This window comes from Rhinatrema bivittatum, chromosome 15 (genome assembly GCF_901001135.1).
Source record: "Rhinatrema bivittatum chromosome 15, aRhiBiv1.1, whole genome shotgun sequence".
NCBI lineage: Eukaryota > Metazoa > Chordata > Amphibia > Gymnophiona > Rhinatrematidae > Rhinatrema > Rhinatrema bivittatum.
Window position 1 is genome coordinate 26,606,818 of NC_042629.1, and position 22,659 is coordinate 26,629,476.

At 45.5% G+C, this 22,659-nt stretch overlaps 1 protein-coding gene across 1 annotated transcript in view; it reads left to right on the top strand.

Annotated features, from left to right (window-relative positions):
- The window catches only part of RSPH1 (radial spoke head component 1), an 82,262-nt gene extending 60,660 nt beyond the window's left edge, over positions 1 to 21,602 (top strand). The window contains exons 7-9 of the mRNA XM_029578959.1: positions 2,567 to 2,675; positions 17,137 to 17,396; positions 21,421 to 21,602. Of these exons, the coding sequence (XP_029434819.1) occupies positions 2,567 to 2,675; positions 17,137 to 17,360 (333 nt within the window). The 3' untranslated portion in view covers positions 17,361 to 17,396; positions 21,421 to 21,602. The remainder of the gene's footprint in view (positions 1 to 2,566; positions 2,676 to 17,136; positions 17,397 to 21,420) is intronic.
- The last annotated feature ends 1,057 nt before the right edge of the window (positions 21,603 to 22,659 follow it).

The following is a 22,659-nucleotide window of genomic DNA, read 5'->3' on the forward strand; positions in this document are numbered from 1 at the left end:
GCTACCTCTTGGGCGGAGAATCTGTCCATCTCGCCGCAAGAAATCTGCAGAGCAGCTACTTGGAAATCCCTACATACCTTTTGCGTGTCATTATCACCTTGATGTTCAGGCGCCAGTCTTTGGCTCTTTCAGCAGACAGGTACTTCGAGCGGGACTGTCTCGATCCCACCCTGTTTTAGGGAAGCTTTGGTACATCCCACTGTCTGGACTGATCAGGGTACGTACAGGGAAAGGAAAATTTGGTTTGTTTTTTTTTTTTAATTTTTATTTAAATTTTATTGTACATATGATGTATAAACAGATCAAATATTTGAAAATGACAACAGTAAGTGTAATCATACATTCAAATCAGACTTTTGTAAGTTGTACGCTAAAGTAACCAATCAATAAAGCTTATAACATCAGCTATGCGTCTCTTTACTGATCTGATCCCCCCCCTCCCCTTTTTTTATCCCCCCTATCCCAACACTATTCCTTCGTTGTGGCCCATGAATTTCCTCTGCTGAGCAGGTGCCTGCATAGCCATCTGTACTATGTTATTCTATATAGATAATTGCCACTGTCTGTATTTACGCCATATGTGTAGGAATGTCCCATATGTTTTGTGTAAGAGCGCCGAAATTTCGGCTAGGGTATATATTTTCTTTAACTTATCTTGTACACCCCGAAGTGTGGGGAGGTGCTCTGCCCTCCATAATTGTGCAATATGTAATCTAGCTGCGGTCAAAATGAAGGAGAGCATGCGATTGTCATAACCACCCAATGTCAGCACCTCTTGCCCCAATAGCGCTTGACCCGGGCTAAGTCGTATTGGTATTGTAAAAATCCGTCCTAGCCACTCCTCAACTTCTCACCAGTAGTCTACAATCCTCGGACAGGTCCACCACATGTGCAAGTAATCTCCTCTCTGGTGGCACCCTCTCCAGCATATATCAGAGGCTAGACGTTTCATCTTATATAGTTGTACCGGGCAATAGTGCCAGCGATATAATAACTTAACAGCATTTTCCCTCATGGAGGCCGCTATTAGCCCTTTACCTAGTCTCCCAAAAATCCCTTCCCATTCCTTCTGCGTGAGCGAACATTGGACATCAGTTTCCCAAGCCAGCATTTGTTTTGTTTTGCTAAACGGCTGAGTACCCAATAAGGACTAAATCTGAGACATCAAATGCGGAGCTTGATCCGCTTGTACACACAGTTCTTCAAAGGCTGATTTACCTTGTATAAACGCAGCCTGTAACATATGAGTTTGCACAAAGTGGCGCAATTGTAGGTATGGAAAGATACCCTCCGGTGGAAAATTTGGTTCTTACCTGCTAATTTTCGTTCCTGTAGTACCGCGGATCAGTCCAGACTCTCACCCTGAATACATTTTTCATACATGTTTGAATTTCTTGTTTCATTTTGATAGTTAGTTTACTTGCTGATCTTATCCTGGTTCTCTATGCTATTTTAGCTGCTTTGATATCTATTATACTGAAGGGACGCAGGGTGAGCACTGTCCTGATATAGGATACCTTTTCAGTTTTTCTTTGACTCCCTCTGCTGGACAGGAGGCTCACCCCACTGTCTGGACTGATCCGTGGTACTACAGGAACGAAAATTAGCAGGTAAGAACCAATTTTCCTCTCTTGCTTGCTTCTGACTAGCTGTTTAATACAGATGCATAAACATAATAAATATATCCCAGTAGTTAATTCACCCCAAAACATTTATGTTCTAAAAATGCTTGTTCTAAAAAGGTTCCCTAGTCAGTGCCGTTTTGGAAAATGGCACTGACCAGGTCAGGTGCAAGGATGCACCTGGACCCAACGTGGGATCCAATTTAAGGTACAGGGGTTTTCTGGAGTGGAGTCGGGGGTGGGGGGAGGGTGCAGTGGGGTGGTAGGTGGGTGTTCAGCACCTTTATTTTTTCAGTGGAGTGAGGAGTTGATGTTTGTCTTTTGAGGGGTGGGGGGTTTCATTGTGGGACCTCAGGGGGGCTGGAGGTTTCCTTGAGGTACTTCGGGGAGGATTGATTCATTTACTTGGGGGTGGGGGGTATGGCAAAGGGGGAAGGGGTGCCAGGACCTGAAAAATAATTTTTGTTGGGGGGGCCGCCGCACATATTTAGCATGTAGCACATTTAAAACTAATCTGAGAGAATTCTTTTTCACTCAATGCACAATTAAACTCTGGAATTTGCCAGGGGATGTAGTTAGTGGTTAGTGTAGCTGGCTTTAAAACATTTTGGATAAGTTCTTGGAGGAGAAGTCAATTATCTGCTATTAATCAAGTTGTCTTAGGGAATAGCCACCGCTATTACTGACATCAATAGCATGGGATCTTCTTGGTGTTTGGGTACTTGCCAGGTTCTTGTAGCCTGGATTGGCCACTGTTGGAAACAGGATGTTGGCTTGATGGACCCTTGGTCTGACCCAGTATGGCAAGTTCTTATGTTCTTTTGGGTAGTTTATCATTTTTCTGTCGATAATAGAGTGGATATCTGTGATGTATTAGTTCTGATGTCTATGATATATTAAACTTTGACATTATCATTGATATTGGAGGTTTTTTCTTTTTTCAGGAAAGAGAAGAAGAAGAGGAAGAAACTTTCACAGCTCCAGTTCCAAAATGGAGAGCTGATAAAATTACTGGCATAACACACAAGCCAAAAGCTCATCAAATCCCTTCAGGTTTGTGTGATGAAGATAGATTTGTAGTGCAAATGAGCTTATATTCTTTACAAACGTTTTATACGTAGACACGAAAATGCACTTCAACTTTGAAAGTTTCAGGATCTACTCAACATGAGCTTGTGTAACTTTATTATCATATGGTAATAATTTTACTTTAACCTTAAGATTTCATTAACTTAACGAGTGATATTGTAACTAGTTAGCTCTCCAGCTACTCCTCTGGTCCTTTCAGGCCCGTCACAGATTGCGATGTGACCCCTCTGTTGGACCACTGTCAGATTGATGCTACCTGATCCGTGAGCAGATCTTGCTCCAATAGGTGGCAGCTGATGGTGTGCAGAACCAAGGAAAGCAAAATAATCAGGCAAGGGTCAAGACAGGTGGAGTCTATTCGTAGAGAAGAAATACCAGGCCGAGGTCAGGGCAGGTAGCAAGCAGAGGAACATCAGAACAGTCCAGGTCAAAGTGGAGCAGAAGCATGAAGCAAGTACTCAGATACAGGAATAACAGGATTTGTTGCTTGGGCAATTGTTGAAGCGAATTGGGCTTCCTTAAATGCTTCAAACAGTGCTTATGTCATCAAGATGCACCACAGGATTTGCTGTTTTCAGGCCCTATAAAGCTCAATACTTCCTGGGCATGCCTCTAGTCAGCTATAGGATGCAGGGCCAAGCCTGGATGCCGAGGGCCATGCTGAAAAGCCTCATGGCAGTGCAAGACACCACACCAGAGCCAGGACAGAGAGATACTGAGGGCTGGCCGCTGGGTCAGAGACTGTTATGTGCCAAACACGCTTATGGCGCTTCTCCATAGGCACAAGACAAGGATACTTAGGTTTTGTAGAAAGGAAAATTGGTTCTTACCTGCTCATTTTCATTCCTGTAGTACCAAGGATCAGTCCAGACCATTGGGTTGTGTCTCCCTTCCAGCAGAGGGAGTCAGAGAAAAAAACTGAAAAGGCACCCCTCTTAATCTGGTGTGCCACCTGCGTGGGATAAACATTGTGGATCCATAAAGTCAAGAGGCCGCCAATGAAGAGTGGGTGACTCACCAGAATGACAGCTACTGCCTGGAGACAATACCCTTATTCAATAAACATACACATGCTTACTGTGACTCCAACATCGCTCTAAGCTTCAACAGCAAGAGGAAATGTGGGAAAATGGATTTACACTCACAAAGAGGGGAGTAGCTGGCTTGTTACGGCGGTTACTACCCCAAACCAAATAAGCCTGATACTTCACCTTCAATGCATATACAGCATAGTTCTCTGCTTCAACGACAGGGGAGAAGAAAAATAGGGTTCGCACTCACAAAGCGGGGAGTAGCTGGCTTGTTACGGCGGTTACTACCCCAAACCAAATGTGTCTGATACTTCACTTTCGATGCATATCCAGCATGGCTCTCTGCTTCAACGGCTTGGGAGAAGACTGATACATCACGCATTTCCAGCATAGCTCCCTGCTTCAACAGCAGGGGAGAAGAAAAACAACCAATAAGGACTGTATAACATAGTCTGGGTAAAACAAATAAGCATGGGTGTAGCTTGCTTATTGCGACGGTTACTACCCCTACTACCCCTAACTAATCAAGCTAGATATTTCAATGGTGGGGGTGGAAGGTAAATAGAACCAAGAGCTAAGAGAAACAGATAAGTATGAGAGAAAAAATGTGTGAAGCTTGCTGGGCAGACTGGATGGGCCGTTTGGTCTTCTTCTGCCGTCATTTCTATGTTTCTATGTTTCTATATGATCCCTCATTATATACGATATCAAAGCAGAATAACCAATAAAGGAGAACAAATCCCCAGACCTAACAACCAGTGGCTACAACAATACACGCGATAAAAGAAACAAACCGTACCGCCACATAACATAACAATCAAGAAGATTCCTTCCCATGCCTGTAAAGAACTCTGCCGAGGTAAGAAGGAAGAAAACATACAGAAAAAACGGACTCTCCAAAAAACCCAAGGGCGGGCATCTGGACTGATCCTTGGTACTACAAGAACGAAAACTAGCAAGTAAGAATCAATTTTCCTTTCCCTGTACGTACCAGGATCAGTCCAGAACGCTGGGATGTACCAGAGCTGCCCTAATTGGGGTGGAATCTGGAGAGTCCCGCACGAAGAACACTGCTGCCAAAACAGTCGACCTCCAGATCCCAGACGTCCACACGATAATGTTTCTCAAAAGTATGCAAGGATTTCCAAGTAGCTGCTCTACAAATCTCCTGCAGCGAGACCGACTGGCTCTCTGCCCAAGAGGCCACTTGAGACCTGGTAGAGTGCGCTTTCAAGCCTTCGGGTATGGCACGCCCAGCGCAAAGATAAGTGGAGGAAATGGCCTCCTTCAACCACCTAGCAACTGTAGCTTTGGATACCTTGTGTCCCCGTCTAGGACCAGTCAATAAGACAAACAAATGATCCGATAATCGAAAAGCATTGGCCATCTCTAGTTAACGAAGGAGAACCCGGCGCACATCCAACGTATGCAGATCTTTATCAGTCGCAGAAGTCGGATCCAAATTCGGGAAGGCCGGTAACTCTACCGTCTGACATGAAAAGCCAATACCACCTTGGGCAAGGAGGAGGGAACGGTCTGCAGCGAAACTCCAGAATCCGAAATATGAAGATACGGATCCCGACACTATAAAGCTTGAAGCCTGAAATTTGCAGTGCGGAGGTAATGGCTACCAAAAAAAAAGTCTTGAGTGTCCAATCCTTCAACGTAGCCCGCCGGATGGGCTCAAAAGGAAGACCACATAAGCCTCTTAAGAACTAAATTCAAGCTCCATGCAGGACAAATTTGTCATACCGGCGGGCACAAATGCTTGGCCCCCTTCAAAAAAAGGGACACATCCGGATGAACTGCCAGCAAAAAGCCATCAATCTTGCCCCGCAGGCAACTCAGTGCCGCGACCTGCACCCGGAGAGAACTGCAAGCTAGGCCTTTCTTCAGTCCCTCCTGCAGGAAGGATAGGATGTGTGCCACCGAAGCCAGACGCGGGGGGATGTTCAAACCTTGGCAGCAAGAGTCGAAAACTCTCCAAACACGAATATAGGCCAACGACGTGGACGATTTCCGTGCTTGCAAGAGGGTAGAAATAACCGAATGCCGCCTCTCATAAGCCAGGCCACAAGACAAAAGCGATCCACTTGATCTAAAAATACTGGACCTTGTCGAAGATTCAGAAGGTGGGTGAGACGCACCAGACCATCGATGGCCAACGAGATCAGATCCGCAAACCCACGGCCTTCAAGGCCACTCTGGGGCTACCAGAATGACAGATTCTCCAACAGACGCACGATCTTGCCCACTAGTGGCCAAGGCAGAAACACATACAGCAGTACGCCGCAAGGCCACGGAAGGACAAGAGCATCCACTCCTTCCGACCCGTCGTCTCTCCGACTGAAAAACCGGGGCACCTTTGCATTTGTCCGAGTTGCCATCAGGTCGAGGTGTGGAACCCCCCAACGATGAGTGATCAGTTGGAAAACTGCGTCAGACAGTTCCCGTTCGCCGGAATCTAGATGCTGGCGGCTGAGAGAGTCTGCCTGCACATTGTCCACCCTGGCTATGTGCGAGGCCGCCAACCGGACCAGATGTCGCTCTGCCCACGTCATGAGCCTTTCGGCCTCCCAGGCCACCGACCGGCTCCTGGTTCCCCCTTGGCAGTTGATGTAGGCTACTGTCGTCACGTTGTCCGACAAGACTCACACCGCACACTGAGCTACCAGAGGGAGAAAAACACATATCGCCAGGCGTACCGCCCTGGTTTCCAATCGATTGTGACTGGCAAACTACTCCCCAACCAGTGAGGCTGGCATCCATCGTGACTATTACCCACTGTGGCTCTTCCAGTTCCATCCCCTGTAACAAGTGGGCTGGAATCAACCACCAATCGAGACTGGACCTGGCTGGTTCCATCAGTGGCAAAGGCAGGCGAAACTCCTCAGATTTCGGATCCCGCCGAGAAAGCAATGCGCGTTGTAATGGTCTCATATGCACCCATGCCCAGGGAACCACCTTCAGAATAGATGCCATGGAACCAAGTACCTGCAAATAATCCCATACTATGGGCAGGGGTAAGGACCAGAGCCGATGGATCTGCGCCACTAACTTGAGCCTCCTTTCCTGAGTGAGGAAGACCTTGCCTACCGAGGTATCTAAGCATGCTCCCAGGAAGTTGAGAACCTGAGATGGTACCAACTAGCTCTTGGCAAAGTTGACCCCCCAACCAAGGGATTGGAGCTGGAGTAGAACCTTGCTCACTGCTTCCCGACAGAGGTTCTCAGACTTGGCCCGGATGAGCCAATCGTTCAGGTATGGGTGAACCAAGATCTCCTCCCACCGGAGGGCTGCTGCTATGACTACTATTACCTTGGTGAAGACCCGAGGCGCTGTCGCTAAGCTGAACGGAAGAGCTTGGAACTGATAATGCTCCCCCAGGACCATGAACCGGAGAAACCGCTGATGGCGCTCGCGTATCTCGATGTGAAGATACGCCTCGGTCAGGTCCAAAGAGGCCAAACATTCTCCTGAGTGGACGGCCGCAATGACCGACCGTAGAGTCTCCATGCGAAATCGGGGAACCCGAAGTGCTCGGTTGACTGCCTTGAGATCCAATATTGGCCGGAAGGACCCCTCCTTCGGGACTACGAAATAGATGGAGTACCTGCCGGCCCTGCGCTCCTCTGGAGGGACCGGAACAATAGCTCCCAGGGATTTTAAGCGACTTAGGGTTTGCCCGACTACCTCTTGCTTGGCCAGAGAGCCGGCGAAGAAATCAGAAAAAGATCCCTTAACGGGCAGGCAAAATCCAACTCATAACCGTGGGCGACAATATTGAGTACCCACTGGTCCTACGTGATCCTGACCCACTCCTCGAAACAGGGAGAGACAACCTCCCACCATTGGAACCGGGGAGAGGGTTGGGATACCTTCATTGGGACTGCTTACCTCCGGTGGCCCCCTGAGAGCCTCCCTCCCGAAATGGCCTCCGACCACGAAAGGAAGTACCCAAGACTGAGCCCTCTGAGTCTGTTGTCAGGCGGGAAAGGCAGGCGGCCGTGACTGCCGAAATCTGCACTGTCCTCTGAAACGGTAACGCGCTACCCCAAAGGGCCTGGAAGACTTAGGCTTGTCTTCTGGCAATTTATACACCTTATTCTCCCCAAGAGACTTAAGGGCATCAAGCTCCTCACCAAACAACAATTTACCCTTAAAAGGAAGATTGCCCAACTGAGTTTTGGAAGAAACGTCCACGGACCAGTTCCGGCACCAGAGAAGCCGTCTAGCCGAAATTGCAGTGGCCATGTTGCGGGAAGATGCCCGCAACAGATCATATAATGCATCCACTGTGTAAGCTACCGCGGACTCCATCCTATTCGCCTGATCTGCTTCCTCTGGTGGCAACACCTGTGATGTGAGCATTTGCTGGACTCACCCGAGGGTCGCTTGTTGCATGAGGCTACTGCAGACCGCCGCTCTAACACAGAGCGCTGACACCTCAAAAATGCGCTTGAGTAGGACTTCTAGCCGCCTATCCTCTAAGTCCTTAGCCGTCGCTCATGTAACAAGAATGGTGGTCCTCTTGGTGACCGCAGTAACCGATGCGTCCACTTTGGGAATCCTGAGGATATCCAAGGCTTCCTCGGGTAAAGGGTAGAGCTTGTCCATCGCCTGTCCCACCCACAGGGTCGCATCCGAAGATTCCCACTCCCGAGTGACCAACTGCATAAGCATTGGGTGGAAAGGAAAAGTTTGGGGCAGGGCACGCAGCCCCAAGAGTACTGGTTTCCCTTTAACTGGCTCCAAACTGGGGACTGGTGCCTCCACTTCCAGTTCCTCCAGGACATAGGGGATCAAGGGATCCAACTCCTCCGGGCAAAACAGCCGAGAAACCTGGGGGTCGTCCCCCTCTATGGGAGCAGACTCATCAACACCCCCACCTAGGTTTTGGAGGAGAGGATCCAGAAAAGATCCCAAGGGAGCAGGATCCGGAGCGCCCCCCCAGGAGCCGAAAGGGCACCCAGAGACGTGTCCCGCCTCACAATCTGATCATCCAGCTGATGAGCTTCTGCCTCCAAAAAAGGCTTATGCATAAGTAAAATAAATTTTGAAGAAAAAACTGACTGGCCTTTTAAGGGATCCGATAGGTGAGGAGGGAGGAGTAGGGGGGAGGACCCGCCTCCCCAAGGGGGCAGGCCCCAGATCACGCGGTTGAACGGGACTCAGACTGGGAGGAGCAATCGAAGAATCCTCTCCCCCAGTCGGCAGGCAGGGCTCCGACAAAATGGCCACTGTTTCTGCGCGCGCTGGCGACTATCGCCGTTCCGCGCCGTGTGGCAAAATGGGCCCAAAATCACCCCCAGACGAGCCCTCCCCCCCCGGAGAGGCAGCGGGCGCAAACCCCGTCCCGCGAAAGGCGCAACTCCGCCTCCCCACATGCTGAGCACGATAGCCCTCGTGGCATCCCGGGGGGGTTTCCAAAAGCGCGGTAGGAAAGACAAAAGAAGAACTTAAAATACCCTGCCGACTCGCAGCCTTCCGGAGCTCTGGGAATGCTGCAGCACCCGAGGAAACTCGGGGCGCCGAGGGGAGGAACCGATCCACTGGTTAATGCTCCTCCAGAGATATATGGCTCTCCGGGAACAAGGCTTTTAGAGCTGCCAACCCCTGCCTTACCTCTACCTGCTGAGTGAAAAACCTGGGAAAATAAAACCGCACTGAGCTTTTTTTTTTTTTTTTCAGCTTGCTGTAGCAAAGGTGTTAACTAAATCATCCAGAGCCTTAGAACTCTAAAAAAATGTAACTAAATTTAAAGAAATTGAAAAATCACACCTTGAGTGTGTTCTCTGGGGGGAAAACATGTCACAACCTGCACTAAATGTGCAGAAATGACTCCGAATGGACGAAAAGCCCGCCAAGAGAAGATGGAGCATCTATTCCATCTACAACTTTTACCATCTCCTTCTACCTCGACTAAATCCTCTCCGACCGGAGTCTCAAAGAATAATTTTGAAAAAACATCGTCCGGAAGGGTTGGGAGGCCATCCATCACCGACGTCATTGATAGCATCGAAGTCAGCGATGGAACACCGCTCAAAGCACCGTCATTGACATCGACACACATCAACGCCTGCGGCACTTCTTTCCCCGGAGGAACTGACCGCGAAACGGCCAAGAGCTCAGGAAACACCGGTACCTTCGACACTGGGGCCTTCACCCCATGAAGACGCACCACTAACCGAACCTCCACAGGGCTCTATGGAGGTTCCATCGACATCTACACTGCCACCGCGTACAGCTGCTCTGCCTGCACCGGCTGTTCCGCAGGAATTGTCTGATTTCATCTGTCAAGCGGTGCTCCAGGCCTTAAAAGAACAGATGTCGATTCCGGCGCCTTCGCCGATGCCAGTGCAGATCTACTAGACCACAGCAAAGAGCTCAGCCCAGACAACCTAGGGCGACTAGGCCTCAACCTCCACCGCAGACGGGACCGGCTGCAGGCTTTTGAGGTTTTTCCCAGAAACAAAGGCCATCTCTTCAATCCTCAGCCAGATCTTCCGGTAGGAGGCCGAGTATCCTCCTTCAAGGAAAACACAAGAATAGATGCCTTTAATCTTTTCCAAATTTTATTAAAACAGACGTATTCATAAGTTGCCCGACTCAGGAATACTTATGAATACGTCTCTGTTTTAATAAAATTTGGAAAAGATTAAAGGCATCTATTCTTGTGTTTTCCTTGACGGCTATCATAGATCGCCTACCTCTTTGCTTTCTTCGAGTATCCTCCTTCTACAAATAACAGACCAATGGGTACTTGCAATAATATCTCAAGGTTACCAACTCAATTTCCTCTCAATTCCAAGTGATTCTCCTCAGAGACCTCTTCCTCTAAGCGAAAATCACATAATCCAATTGCAAGTAGAATTATCCACCCTTCTGAGAGCCAGGGCTGTAGAACCGGTACCCCAGACTCAGCAGGGCAGAAGATTCTATTCCCGCTATTTCCTCATTCCAAAGAAAACCGGAGGCCTATGACCCATCCTAGACCTTAGAAATCTCAACAAATTTCTGAAGAAAGAAAGGTTCAGAATGGTTTCTCTAGACACCATGCTTCCACTTCTTCAAACAGGCGATTGGCTTTGTTCTCTGGATCTACAAGACGCTTACGCTCACATTCCAATATTCCCGCCTCATCGCAAGTATCTGCGTTTCATGGTGGGTCATCAACACTTCCAGTACAGAATAATACCATTCGGACTTGCCTCTGCTCCCAGAGTATTCACCAAATGTCTGGCAGTAATAGCAGCACACTTGCACAAGGAAAGTGTCCATGTCTTTCCCTATTTAGACGACTGGCTCATCAGAAGTCAATCTCAACAAGGAGCTCTAGCTTCCCTCAGTCGAACAATTACGCTACTTCACTCCATGGGCTTTCTCATCAATTATCAAAAGTCCCATCTCATTCCGTCTCACCTGCTTCAATTCATAGGAGCAGAATTGAATACCATACTTTCAAAAGCTTTTCTACCCGGGGATCGGGCAGACACACTTTCCCTACTGGCGAATTCGATGAACTCAAAGAAACAAGCAACAGCTCATCAGTTTCTAACCTTACTGGGCCATATGGCATCCACAGTTCATGTCACTCCTATGGCAAGGTTAGCCATGAGAGTAACCCAATGGACTTTAAGATCACACTGGATGCAAGCCATTCAGCCACTGTCCTCTCCAATTCAAATAACCCACCAGCTCCGTTCATCTCTAATTTGGTGGGCAAACAGGGACAATTTGCACCAAGGACTTCCATTCCAGTAACCAGTCCCACAGATAACTTTAACTACAGATTCATCCACCTTAGGTTGGGGGGCTCATATAGACAATCTCCAAACCCAGGGTACTTGGACAAAACTTGAAGCAACATTTCAAATCAATTTCCTGGAACTTCAAGCTATACGTTGCTCTGCATGCATTCAAGGATTGCCTTTCACGCAAGGCTGTTCTGATCCAAACGGACAACACAATAGCCATGTGGTACATCAACAAACAGGGAAGTACGGGCTCGTATCTCCTTTGTCAAGAAGCTGCACAGATTTGGGACTGGGCCCTGACACACTCAATGTTTCTCCGGGCCACTTAACTGGCAGGCATTCACAACGTAGTGGCGGATCGACTCAGTCGCCAGTTCCAACCACACGAATGGTCCCTGGATCCCTTAGTAGCGACCAGGATATTTCAACGTTGGGGACAACCAACAATAGATTTCTTTGCGTCACGCCTGAATCACAAAGTGGACACATTCTGCACTCTATTCAGACAGAATCACCAACTAGCCAAAGACGCCTTTGCTCGCCCTTGGAACTCAGGCCTTCTGTACGCCTATCCTCTGATACCGCTAATAATCAAAACTCTAGTGAAGCTACAACAGGACAAGGAGTCCATGATACTCATAGCCCCGTATTGGCCTCGACAAGTATGGTTTCCCACACTTCTAGACCTCTCAATCAGAGAACCAATTCGCCCGGGTGTAGCTCCCACTCTCATAACTCAAGATCAGGGTCGGTTGCGCCATCCCAACCTTCAATCCTTATCCCTGACAGCATGGATGTTGAAAGCTTGATCTTACAACCACTCAGTCTTTCAACTAATGTCTCTCAAGTGCTTATAGCTTCACATAAACCTTCAACACGAAAGAACTATTTATTTATTTTTATTTGTACAATTTTTTTTATACCGTTGCACAGAAACAAGTTCTATCTCTACAGTTTACAGAAATCACATTTTAAGAACATGATAAAGGAAAAAGAAAATAACAATATATCTTAAAATCGAAAGAAATAAAAATTCAATCAAAAACTAAATAGAGCTAAAATTAATGTTAAAAAGATAAGAACAAACTAAAAGCAAAAAATAGTCATATAAAAGGCCTGGATTACACTTCAGTGACCATTTCAAATGTTTGTCTAAAAAGCCATGTTTTAAGATCTTTCCTAAATCTCTTCAAGTTATCCTGCAGTCGTAGCTCTTGAGGTAATTTGTTCCAGAGTGACGGCCCAGCAATAGAAATTGCACGTGCCCTGACTTCACTTAAATGTGCAGATCTTACTATTGGAACTGTCAAGAGGGCTTTATTGGCAGACCTTAGTTTGCGTTGAGGAACATGTAATTTTATAGTAGAATTTAGCCAAGCAGACATATCACTATATAATATTTTATGAATAATGCATAAAGTTTTATAAGTTGTTCTACTTTCTACTGGCAACCAATGTAAGTCCTTTAAAATTGGAGTGATATGGTCCTTTTTACTAGTATTTGAAAGAATGCGAGCCGCAGTATTTTGAAGGACCTGTAACGGGCATAGTGTCGCTTTTGGAAGTCCTAGCATTGTGGAGTTGCAGTAATCAAGTCCGGTTAATAGTAAAGCTTGGAGTGTTGTTCTAAAGTTTTGTCTTGAAAGAAATGGTTTTAACCTTTTTAGCATCATCAATTTGCTAAACCCCTCTTTAACTTTCTTAGAAATATGGGTTCAAAAGGAGAAAAGGTTTACTTTGTGGTGCATGCAAAAGAGCATTGACCCTTTCTCCTGCCCCACAACTTCTCGCTTAGACTACTTATGCCATCTTTCAGATTCTGGTCTCCAGGCATCTGTAAGTGTATATTAAAGTGCAATCTCAGCTTACCATAACAAGATGGGAGATGCACCAATATCTATACATCCTTTTGTCAGTAGATTTGAGAGGTTTAATTCACCTTAAACCACCAATTCAGCCACATGTCACAGAATGGGACCTGAATTTGGTTTTAACAAGACTCATGCGTTCTCCTTTTGAACCCATGAATTCCTGTGATCTTAAATTTTTCACATGGAAGACTATCTTCCTTATAGCCATTACATCGGCTAGAAGGGTTAGTGAGTTACAAGCACTTGTCACGTACTCACCCTATACAAAATTCCTACATGACAGTGATTCTCCGGACACATCCAAAACTCTTTCCCAAGGTAGTTACGGAATTCCACTTGAACCAAGCTATAATTTTGCCCACATTCTTTCCAAGGCCTCATTCTCACCAAGGAGAACGGGCCTTACACACCTTGGACTGTAAGTGTGCTCTAGCCTTTTACTTGGACCGTACTGCAGTCCACAGGAAATCCACTCAACTTTTTGTATCTTATGATCCAAACAAACCGGGAAAAGCAGCAGGTAAACATACTCTATCCAATTGGCTGGCAGATTGCATACAGTTCTGCTATGAAAAAGCAGGCCTTCCTCTCCAAGGGCAAGTAAAGGCGCATTCAGTAAGAGCAATGTCAACCTCAGTAGCACACTATCGTTCAGTGCCAATTCTTGACATATGTAAAGCAGCAACATGGAGTTCTCTTCACACCTTTGCAGCTCATTACTGTTTAGACAAAGAAAGACGACAAGATTCAGCCTATGGACAATCTGTCTTAAAGAACTTTGTTTCCAGTTTAATCCCAACTCCTTCCACATCCAATCTGCTGTAATCTTCGGCTGCCTCATTTTCACCAACAATACTTCAGTGTTGCTTCACTACAAAATGACTCAGCCTCTAGCTTGCTAATCACCCATATGTGAGGACTAGCATCCTGCTTGTCCTGGGATAAAGCAAAATTGCTTACCTTGTAATAGGTGTTATCCCAGGACAGCAGGATATAGTCCTCACGAAACCCGCCATCCCGCGGAGTTGGGTCTGATACGTTTTTGTTTTACTTTTTGCTAAAGCTTATTGCTACATATGAGACTGAAGAGAGACCCCTGTGGCAGAAAATATCATGGCATGCTGGGCATGGTCAGTGGCCTCACAGGGCCAGTCAAAAGTTTCTAGAAACTTTGACAGAAAGTTTTCCGCAATAGGGCTCAGTCAGTGACGTCACCCATATGTGAGGACTACATCCTGCTGTCCTGGGATAAACCTATTACAAGGTAAGCGTTTTTGCTATATCTTTGTTTACTGCTATTGGGTGGGTGGGAGGTCTGGGTGGACTGGAAAGAGATCAGGCTGAAGGACCAGGAAGATCTGGAGGAACTGGAAAACTTGTAATATGAATTATGCATGCATGTTTTAAATCAGGCTTTAGGTGAGCAAGTATAACTTCGTGTTTTTTCATGTGTAAAATATACATGTATGTATTTTTAAAACTGGTAGGAAACAGAGAAAACAAGATGGCGCCCTGAGCGGGAGCATAGCCGCGAGCTCCGTTTTCTTATTGCCAACTTTAAGCTTTTTTAGCGATATTTCTTTCCGGAATGCCTCACAAAAGGAAGGGCAAGGTCCGGGTATTTCCACCCGACCCAGACCTTGCAATCGGACAACGGCTAATAACAGACTTCGCCGCGGCCGCACCAGAAGTGGAGGAGGTTAGCCCCATTGGAGTTGTGGCGAGAGGAGAGCCATATTCTCCCGGGGAACTTTCACTAACCCCCCCGGATCCCAAAACGCCGGCTCGAGCTTTGCCCCTGGAAGGCGATGGAGGCGCTGAAATACATACCCAAGAGGTGAAGATATTTCAGCGGGGTGGCCCAGAGAGCGCCTTGAAGGCTGGTGACCCCGGAGGAGTCCTGCAGTCTCGCGTGGCTGAGACGCCAGGAAGTGAGGGGGAGATGGCGGCGTCTACCTCCAGGACAACAGGGGAGTCAGACGAAGGAGCAGGAACCGGGGTAAGAAAATCTCTCACCCAGCAATTTGTAAAGCCGGCAAAAATAACCCTCGATAACATCTGGGATCTCATGAATGGGATGCTGGTTAAACTAGATAATCAAGCCCTGCAACTTGAAAATATTTCAACCAAATTCGGTTTGCTAGAACGAGATACACAGCAGAAATTTGTTGAACAAGGTAGCTCTATTAAACAAATAACTGAAGATATAAAAAGCCTCCAGAACACTAATGCCTCTATTATATCAGAAAGGATGTCTACATTGAGAAGGCTAGAGTCTATTGAGAATCATGTGAGACATTTAAATTTGAGATTCTTGAATTTTCCGATCATAATGGGCGAAATCCCTCTGCTATCGTTTAAGAAATATATTTCGGAAGTTTTGAAGATTCCCCATCAAGAGATACCACCTGTAAAAAAAATATTTTTTCTTCCGAAAAGAACTAGCACTCCCTTAACGGTCCCACAACAAGGGTCAGGCTTTCAAAATCTGACCGATTACCTCGAGAATTCAAATATAGAAATAATAGACCGTGCAGTTCTTTTTGTTTCTTTTTTTGAAGAAAGTGATGTCTCAAAAATAATGAGAAATTACTTTAAAAATATTTCCACATTATTCTGCGGTGGACTCATCCGTGTATACCCGGATTTGGCAAAATCTACTCAGCAGCGTAGAAAAGATTTCCTATTGATGAGACCTGAGACTATAGCACTGGGGGCTAGCTTCAAATTGAGGTACCCCTGCAAGTGCATTATCAAGCTGGCCAGGAACACATATATCTTCTTTTTACCAGATCAACTGAGAGCTTTCTTATCTGGCAGGAGACCACCCGAGGAGGATGAGAATCTTGGGACAATAGAAAATTAGGTGTGGAGTTGGGCATAAATTTGTGATAGATGTCGTGTGTACTCCTTGTATATTTCCTTTCTCTCCAATATTTCCTAAGTATTAAGAGACTTGATATGATACTATGTTATTTCTATTATATGTTGGAAAATTGTTATTATTTTCACCTTTATTTCCTAAAATTTCTCTGAGATTTCTAATACAAATGTTTATTTGTATATTGTTTAAAAGATGATAAATAAAGAATTAAAAAAAAAAAAAAAAAAAAACTGGTAGGAAACGTTCATGCTTTCAATGCTTTGCATGTATTTGCGTGTAAGCATACATACATGTGTATGTTGCAAACTAAATACGCGTGTATTTTGTGATATGCACAAGTTATAAAATGTTACCATAAGATCTCCTTGCAGCCATATATGCATGTTTATGTGGCTGCTCAGCGTTGTTTGAAAACTTATCTTTCCAATGTGTAATCCTACCCACGCAAAAAGCAGGTACAGGTGTCGGTGCATGCTTTATACCTGTGATGATTTTAAAAGTGAAAGTGTGCATTCCAATAAGCGGTGCAAAGACCATGAATTAAAAAGTATGCAGAGTTTCACCAGTACAGGAAGTTTGAAAATTATCCCCATGATTGGTGGTGATATTCAAAGGATGGGGTTTGGTAATGATCTTACGTCCTGATTGAAAGTGGATATTCAGAAAGCCCTGCTAGTCATAGGTAAAGGAAAATATGATAAAACTGAGTAATCTAAGAGCAATAATTTATTTTGGTCAAGAATGTATAAGAATACAATTAAGCCATCAATTAACATAACAAGTTTACTAGAAACTGAGTAGCCACATCTTCCTACTTGTTTTCCCATAGCTTTGGCTTTTTCTTTGTGAACTATTTTCTCCTCTCTCATTTTTTTGTGGCAGCTAAGACCGAGCCACAACCTGTCGAAGCAGAAGACAAGGAACAGGTTTTGGAGACCAAGGAACCAACTTCTGATTTAGTAGATGCAGTTCCTGACCTAGCAGAATTGCCTTCTGAGACGCCGGATGCAGCTCCCCAAGTTGAAACCCCCTTACCTGAGGCACCAGCTGATGCTGGAGGAGACACTGAAAGTGCGCCGCCTGATCCTGAGGCGGGTGAAGTCTGAGCGAAGAAGGTTTCTACAAGTCTGAAGAACAAATAGGTAAAGTCTATTTATGTTTCTGTACTGTGAACTGAGGAAATGGAAACCCCTCGTCATCTAATCTGCAACAATTCTTTCTAAGAGGGAGGGTGATTTTTAAACATCCTGCGTAGGCTAAAGTCTGGCACAGGACAGAAGTTTTAGTGGATTTAATGCCAGGTCCTGCTCATGGCATATGCACCTAAAGTTACACCAGTTCATGTAAATCACCATCTTCCTATTTAGTATATGTGTTAAAGTGTGCACAAAATATTTCTCCATTGACAGGTAGGCATGACTTAACCATTGTGTGGGTGACCTCATCCAATGGCACCATCTCTCAAAGTTCAGTAAAAATGTACTGGGCAAGCATGGGAATTCTTGTGTGCATGAACTGCTTCAGGAGCCTTTCAGTCTCTTGCAGAGCTTAAACACACACGATCCTTCTCACTCTCACACACGCCTCATCCCACAGGCTCCTTCTCACACACACATCCTTCACACAGGCCAGAAGGTTGAACTTTGCCAGCAGCCTCTCTTGTGCATGGTATGCACACCCGGTCATACCGGGCCTGCCACTACTGAGAAAGCTACAGATGGCCAAAGCCCCCATGACCCTCCATCTGGGAACCTTAAAGCTGACAGAAATCTCCTTCCTAATCCTGCCAAAGTCCATTAACCCCATTATTTTGGGGCAGCCATGGCTCAAGGAGAATAACCTGAGTGTTGACTGGTTAGCAGACAAAATCCGTTAGTGAGGACTAAGGTGTGCCCAGAAGTGCTTACAATCAATATCCCCACCGCTGATCCTTGCTTGGTCCATGCTCCCACTATCACCAGAGCTCCCACAAGCCTATATGACATATGAGATGGACACGAGCAAAAGTGTCACCGCTTCACCGGACCTATGATAGTGCCATTGATCTCCTTCCTGACACGATACCTCCTCATGGCAGAGCCTACTCTTGATCTGTCCTTGAGACACAGGCAGTGTCTGATGATATAAAAGAGAACATAGTTCAAAACGTCTATAGCTCCAGTCGAGGTTGATAAAAGCGCCGCCCACACCCCAGTTTAAACCAGGGGATAAGATCTGGCTGAGCACTGAGGATCTCCGCCCAAAGACACCTTAGCAATGTTTGCCCCTCACTTCACTGGACCCATTCCAACCCCCATACCAATGGATTTGGATAAGGATATGAAGTTCAAGAAATCCTGGACACCAAAAGGAAACGTGGAAAACCTTATCTAACCTCTTAGAAAAGGTCTAGAAGAGAATACCTGGGAACCTACCAAAAATCATCAAGCTCCCCAGAGAATTCCACCGCCTCTTCTCTCAAACACAAAGGCATGGAGAGGGGGCTTAGAGGAGGGGGTACTATAACACCCCTTACCTCCAAGTGCTTCTGAAGCTCATCCTGCATCTACTGCCTCCTAGGGCTGTATATTCAATTTCTTGTTTCCCTACTGCCACTCTTATAGATGTGGCAGCCAAGCGCTGGCTGACATCACATTCTGGCTAGGTATATAAGGAAGTCCTTTGCAACCAGCCAGTGCCTCAGCAACAGGCTCTCTGCCATGCTTTGCCTGCAGTGTGTGTTGCCTCGTTCCTGCTCCTTGGCTGGTTTTTCCTTCCTCTCGGACTGCCTCTCAGATTTGACCACTGCCTGGATTCTGATGTTACCAGATCTCCACCTGTCCTGGCCTTGGCCTGCTCACTGACACTACCTAATCTCTCTCTACAGGTCCCTTGTCTAAGTTCTGTCTGCTTCAGAACCCACGTGCTCAACCTGTGGAGGAAGAGGCTGGTACAGATGAAGCCTAACCCTTGTCCTAGCATAAAGTACATATGCCTGCTGTCGGCAGGGTCCTAGCTGTTTTGCCAGCCAGGCTGGGCCAACCTCACCAAAGCCCAAACAAGTCAGGATCATAGAAACAGTTAGGCCACTGAGAGATCTAGAAAAAACACAGGAACAAAGCACAGAAAAGCTAAGCTGCTGGGAGACCTAGGCAGGAACAGGGGGGCCACTGGGAGACCAGCAGGGGGTAGGGGGGACCACTGGGAGACACACAGAGAAGAGGATACTGGAAAGCCTAGACAGGACATGACACAGAATACAGGCAAGCAGGAACCGATGGCAAGATAGTTAAATACAAGATAAGGCAAGACTGGCAACAGACAAGGAGGGCCACAGGGAGACCCAGACAGGAACTAGGGAAACAAACACATAAGCAGGGACAAGATGGATCCAGACAAGTAGGCCTAAACAGGCTATACTGAGAACCCGGAAAAAGCAAGGTAAGAAGGCCTCTAAGACCACATGAAGCACAGCTAGGCAAAAAGGCCACACAGGAACAAGTATGTGTGCAAGGCTGGCCAAAGCAAAGAGACAAGGTGACTCATTTGAAGAGGTACCGAGCCGTGAAGGCAGTTCTTATGGGGCAGGCCTTGCTGAGTCATACGGCCTTCAGGGCAGAGCTTGGCGGGCAGGCTCCCTAGCAGCCTAAATCATGCCAAATGTCTTTTTCTAGTGCATGTAAAAAAAATGTGAGAAATTTGCTTTCATGCATAAAATCCCCCTGGCAATGTTTAAAATTCTATTTATGCATATAAAAACATATTTTGAAAATTCAGCTCCAAAAGTCTGTTGTGTGCATTTTTCTTAGGCAAGGAGAAGTATGGAAATACAGATTCATGCCCCAAGAATTGTGGGTAAAGTTGCTTAGTGTTCTTTCCTGACCATGGGCTTCTTTTTAATGGTCCCCTTTTGCAGTTAGCTGGGCCCTTTCAAAAGCATGCTCAGTTTAGCATGATTATGCTATTTAGCTAATACTCTGTACATGAGATGGCCGTGATAGTAAATTAACACCAGGATCTAGTGGGTATAAATAGCATGCATTTAGCAAGCTCACATTTAAATAGCATGGAGATTGGCATATCAAGCCATTTAATATGAGCTTGGTAGCCCCTCATTTGCACATGATGCTTCTTCATTTGCATGTACGTGCTAGCCTCTTTCAGTCCCCTTTAATGTTCACATTGAGGCCTCCCTGCATATTAAAATTAATTGCATAGGCCTCTTAGTTGGCTATATGTCACACTAATTTTGTGAATTTTTCAAATAGAATAGCTAATAGAAGTCTACTCACTTGAGTTGCATTAAAACGGATCATAGAGCATAGCCCCACGTGAAGTCAGCCGGTGCCATTTTCAAGATCAACGATACAGGAGGGTACAGAACTCTCTCTTTCCTCAATCTTCTTATAAATCTCCAGAAGGTATAGGGAGGGTGTCTTGGCAGGGATGCTGGAGAGTGGGGGGGCACACAGTTCTTTACAGGAGCGGACGGTCCTCAGGGGGAGAGGGTATCTTTGGGAGAGGACTTGCCTTGGAAGGGGCCCCATCCTTGGGGATGCCTGTCTTCAGGGGTGGTCCATCTTCAGGTAGGGGAGAAATCAGGGCCCATGGATCCCTTGTTTTTGACTTGGGGGGGGGGGGGGGGGAGTGGAAGTGGGGATCAGGAGCCCCATTTGAGACTGCATTAGCCTTGCTAAGTTAAAGCAAATATTTTACTATACCTCCAAAAGTGTAGTTAAGTTTTAGCATTAGCATTATCAGCATGTTTTTCACCTGTATTTTTATCTCTTGTCCTATAATAAATTAATTTTAAAAAATCTCACACTATATTCGCATTTTGAATATATTCCTACTGAAAATCTCTTATGTGAATGTGCTATGTCAGTGGTTCCCAAACCTTTCTTGGAGACCCCTCAGCCAGTGCATGCAAATCTACCTCTACTGAGGTAGATTTGCATGCACTGCCTCCATAGCCTGCAAATTTTATCTCATGCATATCCATTGTGGATATCTTGACAACCTGACTGGCTGGGGGTCCCACAGGATAGGTTTGGGAGTCTTTGTGCTAGATTGACTTACTGCTATAAGCTGTGTTTAATTAGGAGCTATAACTTTGTCAAGTTAAAAATACGACTTTTTCTTTCCACATTATATAATTTTCAAATGCAAATTTTTTTTTATCCACAGTAATCATTAGCTAAAATGCAAAACGGAAGGAAAGACAAGCCAGAGAGAGAAAAGAATGAGAAGAGGATCACATAGAGAACCGTACTAGGAAAGCCAGCAATTCAAATTGTTCAGTTAGCCCAGCATAGCTCTGACCTTTTCCAGTGTTCAATATATCAGAATAAAATGGTTTATTTTTGGTGTATATGACTATATGTGTTTGGTATTCAGAATTTATAACAAATGTATTTTTATCTGCAGTGGTTGTATTGACCGTACCAAGGTGTTTGCTAGGGTAAATCTTAGAAATAATGTGTAGGGCTGGTATAGCACAACATATCAAATTAATCATGATTTTATAATAAAATCAACTACAGCCAGAGCATCAGTAGGAAATACAAAGAAGGTGGAGATAAAACAGGAGCATTTAAGGATATATATTCTCTCCCCAGTTGTATTCAATTTTTGAATTGAATTTTCAATTGAATTTTTAACCTCGAAGTTCTGGAAGAACAGAAAGGTATAAACATAAATGGCATAATCTTAACAAATGCTAATGATTGACTACTGAAAAGAAACTGGTTTGGTTTTCCAAAAGAGGTGGCGGGAAAAAAATAAGGATAAAAAGATTAACATTCAAAACATGCAAAAGATCTCAAAAAGAAGAGCACAGGGAAGAATATTTGGTAAAACTGGAAGCAACAAGGAAAGCAGTCAGGATGGCAAAGGTGAAAGAAGAAAAAAGAATAGTTAGAATAGTAAAGGAAGATGAGTTTTTTCAAAGAAAAAAATGTGGTGGAATTGTAAGGCTGGAACAAAGAAAAAGAAGAATGTGTGCTGGATAACAAAAAACCCAGAAATGCTATACGAATTCTTTTGTTTGGCATTCACTGAAGAAGGAATTGGAGAAGGACCATCAAATGCTAGCGGGAGTGCATATGCTAGTGGGATAGATGCCTCACCTATTACAGAAGAAAATGTTTTGTGCAGAGCTAGCAAAAGTCATGAGGCCAGATGGGATACATCCTAGAGGGATGTCAGAGGTTCTAGAGGATCCACTAAAGGATCTATCAAATATATCTTTGGAGATGGGATTTGTTCTACAAGACTGGAAAAGGGTGGATGTTGTCCCTCTTCAGAAAAGTGATAAAGGAGAGGAGGTGGGAAATGACAGATCAGTAGTCTAACCGCTGGGGTAAAAAGAAATTAATGGAGGCTCTACTAAAGGAAAGAATAGTGACTCAGTGTAGGTCAAAATGC